We start from the raw sequence: 10,401 nt of genomic DNA on the forward strand, positions 1-10,401 counted from the left end.
CTCAGTACAGCATCTGACATGTGGTGACCACTCAATAAATGGCTCCTCAACACCAGGATTTAAACATGGTATTTCTAACCAAACCTTTCAACTCACAGTGGCCAAGAGCCCAGGATCGTCCATTTTAGGTACATCTGGGATAATGGTCTGTTTGTAGATTTTGCTAGACAGTAGACCCAAAAATGACTCTAAAGGTGCCTCATTCCAGGTTTCCCAGACTCTGGTCAGTGGGGAGAAGCCACTCCTAGACCAGGTAAAATGAAGGCACAGCCCAGGAACTTAGCTGGTCTCCTCACCCCACTGCAACAAAATTCCCAAGGCTGAGCAGAAAGAAAACAGGACATGATTGGGATTTCACTCAAGAATGTGTCTTTATTGAAGAATTAGTAAGAAAAAAGGATGGACCCTCTGTAAAAAGAGGAGATGTTGCCTCCAAACAGCAGGGAGGAATGAGAGACCTGGGTGGCTTCCCAGGAGTCAGTGTTTCCGGCACGACCGGCTCCCCTACCCTGGTAAGCGCTCACGTGTCACACTGCAGCTAGCAACTCCAATCCATCCCTCCCAGCCTCTCCTCCCCTGTCCCACAACCCTGGATTCCCTACAGCCATTTCCCAATGGCTCCTGAAGGCCCAGGGACAGATGTGCCAGGCTTGCCTCTTAAAAGGGTCAAAGTGGGTTTTGCTTTGGAAAATTCAAACAGGAATGTAAAATGGTTTGAGCTCTTTCTAGTCCAATCAAGGATGACTACATCCAGCCCCTTTAGAGGGAAAGGGAACAAAGAATTTCCCTCCTGAATGTGCACACTTGTTGGGTAAATGGACTATATTAGAGTCTGCTCCTTATTAGCATGGAGAATGGAAACAAGGTTAGAAGAATATGTAACATCCATGTTAAAGAGTCACTGAGTTCTAGAGGGCAGAGGGAGCACTGAGGCTTTCTGATCCCACAAGTGCTCCTGCTGGCTACCCTGAAGTCCTGGGGATGGTCATTCCTCTCCAGCTGGGAGATTGTCCTCAATCCGCCTGATGAACCTCATCCGGATTTCTGTCACACCGTCTCCTTTCAGGGTGTCCTGGACAAACTTGGCCTCCACAGCCATCTGGACCTGGAGATAGTGGGAAAATGAAGGGGCAGCTGCCTAGCCACAGCCTCTGGGAAACCATTGGCGATGGGGCTATAACTGACTCATCCACAGCCAAAACAAGGGGGGTTGTTTCCCACAAGGACAAGATTGCCAGCTCCAATGTTCCCCTGCAGAAGGCAGTGGCCCCGACCCATAAGGAGAGACTCAGCAAAGAACACCCACGAATGAGACTGTCACCAAAGAAGCCAATCTGGGAATGTGCGTTCTTAGGCTTTGGGGGCTGAATGCACCATCTCCCAGCCTAGTAGGGAGGATCATCACCACATGGAGATGTTCAACTTGGACACTATACTCAGCAGTGTCACCATCTCAGACAGCAAAGTGCTGGAGCGAGCCAAAGACCTTTCTCTTCTCTCTCTCTCATTCACTCAAACATTTATCAAGCCCCTACTACATTTCAGTGTCCCAGAAGGTAAAGAGCTGCACTCACCATCTCCAAGGCTCCCCGCAACACCCCACACAAGAGATTGGAATAAATAAGGGATGAGTGGTTATCAGGAAGTTCCACAAAGTCCACCAAGGGGTTATTTTCCAAAATGAGGGAGAATTCATCACCAGCTGGGCTCCAATTGGTGATGCTTGGAGTGATGCCCAGGTACATCTTGAACGCCACCTGCCAAGGGACACACAACAGCACTATGGGGAAGAGCAGTAAGGGCTGTACAAGGGGGAAGGTCATGGGACTGACAAGGGGGCATTAAGTGGCTTGGGAACAAAACTGTGGCCTCTGCAAGACGTTGAAGCTTTAGGTATTCAGGACAAAAAGCAAAAGCATCTGTGCACAATTCCAGACTCCTCGTCTTCAAGGCAGCCATGCAATTAGGCAACAATTTGCTGTCCACCTGTACTTCTTAGTGGAAGGGAGCACTGATCTTCTGACAGGGGTGGCTGCCCTGAGCCAGCATCTGAGCGCAGAGAGGCCCCAACCCACTTCCCTGTCCTCTGTCTGTGCTATCTGAACCTTCTTGAAAGCAAATACAGCTCACTGGAGCAGAATTATTCTGAAGACATCCTTCCCTCTATCTACCCTCCTAATTCCACACCTCACAGACCTCTCTCCATTGTCAACCCTCTCTAGGATTTGGGCATGGCCAGCATGCCCCACAACAGAAAGAATCAACCTTTAGGTAACTGATTCCACAAAGCTATAGGTGTTTCATCATTTATTATTAATGCTATAATATGTAACACTAATATTATTAATAGCAAACAGTTACTATATACACACTACGTTAAGTGCATTAATTTTACCTGAATGCTCATGTTCATTATTTCATTTACTCCTTACAACAACTCTGTGCGGTAGTTCTCATTTTCTTCATTTTAAAGATGAGGTAATTAAAGAGGTTAAAAGTAACTTACCTAAGAAGTAGTAAGTATTGGAGCTAGAACTCGGACCCAGGTTTGTCTGAGTCCAAAGCCCACATCCCTAACCCCCATGCTACTGCTACATCTCCACAGTAGAGGGATCTGGCTTTGACTGCAGTGGGGCTTTAATCCACAGGGATGATCCCAGCCACTTCTCCCTTTGTCATCATCTGTGCTATTCCCAAACCACCAGGAAGCTTCTTTGGCTCAAACAGCTGCCTAACTAATCTTTTGGAATATTAAAGGCCTCTCTAAGGGACATGGAGAAAGTGGTAAGCAGTGCCTCCCAATGACAATTCTTCAGCATGGCCAGGTGGCCCCAGGTAATGACCTTGGCGATGACATCTGCAGTTTCCCGAAAGTCGTGGCACCTCCCGACACTTGACCGTGCCAAGAAATCTTCAATCAGTCGAACTCCAATGTTGTAGCCCCTGGGAAGGAAAAGAGAACAGACTATGTTATGGGGTCTGAATGTCCTATGTCTGAACATAAGGCTATTGGTAGTAAAGGGAAAATGGGGACAATCCCAAAACATCCCAATATATGAGCTCAGTGGAAATTGTACCCAAAATGTTGGTTATAAGAGAGAGGACCTCATTCTGGGCTCTAAAGGACCACACAGATTCAGTGTGCTAGGGAGCCCCATTCTTGTCTCTCCCGCAGAGGAGCTCACTCACATTTTGTCGAGCTGTTTATTCACATCTTCATCATTTTCATAGTCCTTGCACAGCTGGGTGACCAGAGCTCCATAGGTCAGGGTGAAGAGCTCAGAGCTCTAAAAGAGATTCAAAAGACAGTCAGAACCAAGCTGCACAAAAGAGAAAGTTAGGTGAGAGTCTGGATCAGCCTCCATGCAACTGACAGAACTCAAAGGAAGGTCACTTGTGTCTGGTGGGAAAGAACATCATCCCCTGTGTAGTGGCCAAGGGAGTTGGTCCCCCAGGGTCAACGCGGCAGGGCTGCAGCTAGACCCACTATCAAAGGCTGTAAAAGGCACCCCAGGCACTGAGTAGTCACTCTTTCAACATACCAAGGTGGGCTTCTGCCAACCCAGGACCCCACCACAGCTGCCAAGTCTAAGCTCGGGTCATCAGAATCTGGTGTGGGACCAGTAGTCATTCACTAGATACTGTGAAGGACCCGAAACAGCCATTTTCAAATTAGCCTCTGGGTTAGCAGGTGTGACCAATGGCTTCCCCACACCTTAGAATATGTGGAGTGTCCTGGCCTAGAGTTAAACTGCACTTCCAAGGCCCCACCTAGGAGCAGCAGAGGACCCAGGAGCCCAGTCCATCGGGAAGGAAGTCGGTCTCAGACGAAGCCCATTGCACTGATGATGACCCCTCTCCTAAGTCACCAGCATGGAAAAAATAATGTTCCTCTTGACATATAGCTAAAATGTTTCCAGAAAGTGAGTAACTCTGCAAGCAATATAATCTTTTGTGTATCTGAAACACAATACTGATCTGGACTGGTTTCTATTACAACCAGTGCTAAAATCACAGAAACTCTTTCTCAGATAAAGATCCTGTCACCTGCCTACCAAGAAACAGAGATGTGGAAGATGAAAGGAATGGCAAACACCAAGACTACACAATGAAAGCAGCAGGTGGCGGGGAAAGCGTTATCAGAGTTAAAAGTGAGAAACATGTTAACAGCACATCTGGATCAATGGATTTACACAGAAATAAGGCTGAAAAATCAAGATTGCCACCTAACCACTCCCTTCCGAATGGAGGCTTGTCAAACTTGGAGCAGAGCACCTTTCTGTCTTTAAGTCTCCTGGGGAAGAAAGTCCAAGTAATGTTAAGGCCTGGGGTCTCAGGACCCAATGCTCCTCACCTCAACCCCGTGGCCTGGCGGTGAGGTTACTGCAAGAATAACAATGTGAGTGCCTTCTGCTTACACAATGCATTCTATTTTTCATCTCACTTTCCACCCCACAATAACTGTGTAAAGGAGAAAGGGAAGGAATTAACTCCATGTTATGAGGAAACTAAGACTCAGAATGGTTAAGTAATTTTCCCAAAGATAAGCTATTTATTGACAAAAGTAATTTTGGGAGACAAAAACCAAGAGTTTCTAAGCCAATGGTCATTCTATCCCGTTACTCACAACTGCAATATTAATAAGCCCCCCTAAAAAAACAAACAAAAAAAACCTTAGCTGCACCAGGGAGTCAAAGAAAATCAGTTTCACAATCAGGAAGCTCTTTGAACTTAACTAAAACAGTCAGATCGTGGTATCTCCAAGAGACCGTTTACCAAATATGGCAATTAAGGGGAAGCTATTAAGAAGGAGAATAATTTTTTAGTAAAGTTAAGGGTTTGGCACCAGAATGGCTTGGGCATGAATGGATGGAGACAATCCAGCAGTTACCAGTCCACAGAGTTGGCACCACTGCATTAAATCAGGAGAGCTTTCCTTCCATTATTAATGAGCCCTTGGATGGAGACTCCAAGAGCCTCGGCCCATCATGATGCCAAGTAACATGCATATTGTGACGTTATCAAGCACCTTATACATGCAGCAGCCCCCAATTTACAATAAGAAAAATCTAGATAGACCTGTCTGTGGTCACAGAATCCATATGCGTGGGATCTGGGAATGGGATCCCTGACCCAGGCTCTCAACACCCTCTCTTAACTTGCAAGCCTGTCTCCATCTCCAACTGTGAACCAAGCCTATATGGAACAGTATGCAACATAAATATATAACTTAAAGATCTTCATACTTTAAAAATAGGAGTAGGGCTATATATAGAAAAAAATCATCATGCAACATTTACTATGTATCAGGGACTATCTAACAGGAGGCAGACAGATAATAAACCAAATAAATAAAATATATGGTTTGCCAGAAAAATAAACACAAAAGGAGATCAGGGAGTATTTATGTTCATATATGTGTGTGAAGGGGTGGGGGGGGGGTGTCAATTTTAAATAGGGTAGTCAGAGAAGCCCTCATTAAGGTGATATTTGTGCAAAGACATGAAGGAGGTAAGGGTTAAGCCATGAAGACAGCTTGGTGAAAAAATTCCAGGCAGCAAGTATAAAGGCCCTGAGATAGGAGTACGTCTGCCCTATTTGAGAAACAGTAAGGAGACCAGTGTGATTAGAGAGGAGTGAACAAGAGAGAAAACAGAAGAGGAAGTCAGAGAAGTAATGGGAGGTTGCAGAGTCTGAAGACCTGGGTTTTCAATCCTTCTGACCCTTATAACAAAAGGTTCCATGGGACCTTAAAGGTCAGCTAATTCACTCAGTCCCATTTCTTCACTGAACAAAAAGTTCCACATTCTCCCTCCCAACAAAGACGTGAATCTCTTCTGCAACACTTCTACTTGCAGTTGCTTTAATTAGGTTAACAATAATAGTTGTTAACATTTATACAACTTTCAGAATGTCTTCACGGAGTTTCTCATTGATCCTCATAACAACCAAGAGAGGTTAGCAGAACACACATCATTTATCCTCATTTAAACAGGTTAAGTAACTGAGACTCTTATAGGTTTTCTTATAGGTGAATACTGTCCTGTAAAAAGTTATGTGATCCTAAACCACTGCTTAATCTTAAACATCGTTTTTCCCATCTGTACCAGGGTGACCATATTATCTGCCCTTCCAGGGTGACCGTGAGATACCAACGAGATAATGTTTGAGGAGCACCTGCTGCACACTAGTACTCAGGATATTGTTCTTTTTCTTCTTAAACCGCTTCTATGTGGTGTGGTACCAGAGAGCACCATGACCTAGATTCAAGGAGGGAGATTTTGAATCAATGTAAAGAACTTTCCAACAATTAGTAAGGCAAATATAGAAAGAATACTGGGTTCACAGTCAGAAGACCTGAGTCTGAGTCTGGCCTTGCCACTTACTAGCTGTGAGACTTTAGGTAAGTCATTTCACTTTGCTAAGCCTCAACCTCCTCACACAAAAAACAGTAACAGTAAAATCTGTCATGCCAATCACAGGGTTGTTGGGAGAATCTAATGAGATAATAGCCTTGAAGATGCTTTGCAGACCAAGGAACCATAGGTGTGGTTTCATATTGACATAGCCAACATGATCTCCACGCGCTTCTCCAAGTACTTCAGGCACAACCTGAGCAGAGTAAGTTAAGCCAAGCCTACACTCAGGTGAGCTACTACACTTGATGTTTTTCAAAAGGCTTTTCAGTTAGTGCCCCAAACGAAACATCAAATTTCCTTAAGAGGGCTGATCTTTGGAGCTAATGCTTCATGAGTCAACTTACTATTTGTGTCAAAACAAGTAATCCAGTGTGACTGCCCCCCAGCAGCTGGGGAAGGAAGGTAAGTAACAGGACTGAGTCCAGCCCTCTCTCTCATCCTCCAGCCTCCTGTCCTGGAGACTCTGAGTGCTGCTACTCAGAACAGCGGCCTGGGGTTGGGCTACTAGTAACACAACACAAAAGAAGGGCAGGCTGGACTGTCCATGGGATTTAAGAACCAAACACTATACAGATACACAAAGGCTAATACTTTTACTAATAAGGATGCCAGCTGACTTTTTTTTTTTTTTTTTTTGCTTGAGGAAGATTGTCCCTGAGCTAACACCTGAGCCAATCTTCCTCTATTTTGTATGTGGGATGCTGCCACACCATGGCCTGATGAGTGGTGTGTAGGTCTGTACCCAGTATCTAAACCCACAAACCCAGGGCCGCCGAAGCAGAGCGTGCAAACTTAAGCATCACACCACCGAGCTGGCCCTGCCAGCCGACATCTACTGAGTGTCAACTGTGTTCTAGGCGCACTGCCACGCTGCTAGCTTTACATGCATTACTTCAATTAATCCTCACAACAACCCTATGATACAGATATTATCATTACCTTTATTTCTTTATTTTTACAAGATGGTGAAATTGATGCTTAGAACAATGAAGAAACTTCCCCAAGGTCACACAGAAAGCAAGCAGTGAAGCCAGGACTCAATCCCAGACAGTACGACACCCCTGTGTTGTGTTCCCTTCTGTCTCTCTTATAGAGTATGTGCTTCTCAAGGTTAGAGACTAGGACATCATCTCTGCATTTCCCACAGCACCTAGAACAAAGCTCTGCATACAGCTGGGGCTCAAGAAAAGTTTGTTAGACAAATGGGCTGTTTCTGTTTGCACAGACTAAAAGCAGAGATCTAGTTACCTGGGTGTGTTAACCCTTAAGTCTTGGAAGGCTAAGTGGGAACACAGCAATCAGCTGAAGCTTGGGCTGACTGGAAAGAGGGCTGCTAGAGGGGGAGACTCTCCACGTAGAGAGGAGATAAGAATGTCAAAACCTGGTGGCCACAAACAGCATCATGTGACAAGCCCCAAGGAGGCACCAGTTTGAGGATGCACTCAAACCTTCATGTCATTTATTCAATAAATATAGATTGCCTAGTGCCAGGCATCATTCTAGATGCTGGGAATGGAGCAGTGAACAAACAAATCCCTGCTCTTGTGGAGTTTACACCTCATGGGGGAGACTGAAAATAAACAAGTGAATATATAATTTTAACAAAACATTTAAAATGAAATAGACAGTGCTATGAAGAAAAACAGAATAAGTAAGAGGATAGAGAACTAGTCAGGTGGTCAAGGAAGGCCTCTCTGAGGAGGCGACATTTGAAACTGTGCATGAAGTGAGGAGTAGCTAAGTGACTATCGGGGGAAGGAAGTTCCAAGCAGAGACAACAGTAGTTACAAAAGCTTTGAGGCTGGAGTGCACTGCTGCCCCTCCCTAATTCCCTCACTTCACCAAAGCTGAGTGAAGAATGGGGACTAGGGATGGAGCCTGCAGGTTCCTGCTAAAGTGGTGTTAAAGATTTCAATATTGATTCCAAGAAAAAAATGTACAAGAGCAAGATATGAAAACTAAGTAGGGAAGACCTCTCCCATCTGCTCATATCTTAGGAAAAGGAGGAGGAAATAAGCATTTACCATGCCCCACGCATTTTACACTATCTCATTTAATCCTAGGTAGGCATTATTGTCCCCATTTTATAGATAACGAAATTGAGGATCAATGAAGTGAGACAAAATTCCAACCAATGTCCCTGCTTTTCCCCACCATGATACTGTTTCCTAGCAAAATATTCTCTTCTTTTTCTTATGCTTTTAAACTCTTGGTATTTCCTCCAAAACAGGAATTCTTAACCTGTGATCCATGGAGTATGTTCAGGGGGCACACAAATTCCCCCAAAATATAAGTAAGTGTCTGTGTATATGTTTGTCTATTTAATATTTCTGGGGAGAAGATTCATAGATATCATCAGCTTCTCAAAAGGGGTCTGAGAGAGAGAAAAGTTAAGTTCTACTCTGGAGTAATAGGGCCTCTTGTAGCCCATTGTTGGGGGCTGTTCCTGGTGTAAGATTCAAAGGTGTGAGGGAAGTTTAATCATCCCTTCTAGAGCAGTGTCAACAAAAGGCCCCTGATGTGCCCAGCATGCAATCCTGTATACTCAGTTTTTAAATAGGAAAAAAAAGACAGCACAGGCAATTCTGGAGGAGGGAAGAATATGCGACAGAAAAGGAACATCTGCCAAGAAGTCCCCTTAGCTTGGAGAAAAATGTCATCTACCTTACTTTCCAGGCCCAGCCCTTACCTGCAGCCAAACTTTATGGGACTATATGGTGTCTCACTATTCCCAGGACAAGAAGGGAGAGCCCCCCCACACATCCATCACCAGAGGAGCACCACTTACTGCCTACTCTGGCCCACCTCTTACTCCACCGAATACAAAGTTCCTTTCCGGCAAGACCACTGTCTGAGCATCTCTTACAATGCCAAGGCATGGTGTGAGAGACAGTATGGCCTAGTAGTCTGAAGCATTCGCTCTGGAGTTACGAGAGGCATGGGTTCAAATCCTAACGTCCTAACTGCAAATTTGGGCAAGTTATGTAACCTCTCTGATCTGTAAAATGGCGATAACATTATCCACCTGAGAGGGTTACTTTGCGGATCAAGTGAGATAACGTACGTAAAGTGGTTGCCCCCGGGCCTAACACATAGTAAGAGAGTAATACATGGTAGTTACTGTTATTACCGTCGTTACTGCTGGCCTAGCACACAGCTGCACTCCGGCCTCGGGGAGGGGTCTCTGAGCTATCCCAGCGGCCCTCCACCCGGCCCCAGGACGCCCCTGGGGTCACTCTCCCCTCTCGACCCCCAAGGCAGCCTCCTCCTCCTCCTTCCCGCGGAACCACCTCCTCCCAGCGCTCAGAGGCCCCTTCCCAATGTGCCCGCCTGGCGCCCCGCGCCGGGCCCCTTCCCTAGAACGCCTCCATTCCGCTCCGCCCGCCGAGGTCACGCGCTCCCAGTTACCATTTTCTTGCTCTCGGTGCCTCGGTTGGCCTGCCTCGACATGGTGCCGGCCCCCCCACCCCGCCTCGCCACAGACCCACTCGGCTACCCCTTTTGACACCACTCCACCCAGCCACGGCCCCTCAGCCTTCGGGCCTGACCGGCGCCGACTCACCGCGCCTGCGCCGCCTGCCGCGAGGCACCACGGGACTCGTGGTCTGGCAGACGAGAGTAACTCCCGCCCGATAAACGTCGGACTACAACGCCCAACAGCCCCGCTGGCAGCACCGCCCCTTAGCTCAGCCGAACTACAACTCCCAGAGTGCTTCACGCCCGGCTGACTCGTAGAGCCTGGTTTCTTCGGGCTACGTTCTGGCCGCATGGTGGCGGCCGCATCTTGCGGCAATCGTGTTATCATGCGCACGCTTCCCCCTCCTCTTCGCCCCTCCTCCTCCCACTCAAAGATGCTCCGCGAATTCCTCTCTCGCCGGGGTTGGTCTTGGAAACTCCCTCTTTCGAACTAGTTTCTTCCGCTGTTGCTGCAATTCAGAGGCAGAAGTTCCCAGGGTGTCCCAGAAAACTAGCTATCGCTCAT

General features: G+C 46.6%; 1 protein-coding gene across 1 annotated transcript; it reads right to left on the reverse strand.

The window, feature by feature from the left end:
- Nucleotides 1-346: 346 nt before the first annotated feature.
- On the reverse strand, nucleotides 347-9,954 carry TRAPPC3 (trafficking protein particle complex subunit 3). Its single transcript, XM_058553678.1, has 5 exons — nucleotides 9,828-9,954; nucleotides 3,190-3,287; nucleotides 2,844-2,943; nucleotides 1,575-1,757; nucleotides 347-1,105 (listed from the first exon to the last, which is right to left on the reverse strand). The coding sequence occupies exons 1-5, from the start codon at nucleotides 9,867-9,869 to the stop codon at nucleotides 986-988; spliced, it is 543 nt and encodes a 180-aa protein (XP_058409661.1). The 5' UTR covers nucleotides 9,870-9,954; the 3' UTR covers nucleotides 347-985.
- Between the last annotated feature and the right edge of the window lie 447 nt (nucleotides 9,955-10,401).

Source organism: Diceros bicornis, chromosome 13, assembly GCF_020826845.1.
Source record: "Diceros bicornis minor isolate mBicDic1 chromosome 13, mDicBic1.mat.cur, whole genome shotgun sequence".
In the NCBI taxonomy this organism is placed as follows: Eukaryota; Metazoa; Chordata; class Mammalia; order Perissodactyla; family Rhinocerotidae; genus Diceros; species Diceros bicornis.

Bases quoted from the DNA above. Each gene is read 5' to 3' on its own strand.
- TRAPPC3 (XM_058553678.1), bottom strand. From the start codon at position 9,869: ATGTCGAGGCAGGCCAACCGAGGCACCGAGAGCAAGAAAATG. The intron at 1,758-2,843 runs GTCATTACCTGG...GTCCCTTGGCAG, and splicing joins CTGCAGATGTCATCGCCAAG to GTGGCGTTCAAGATGTACCT. The intron at 1,106-1,574 runs GTGAGTGCAGCT...CACTATCTCCAG, and splicing joins TGCGGGGAGCCTTGGAGATG to GTCCAGATGGCTGTGGAGGC.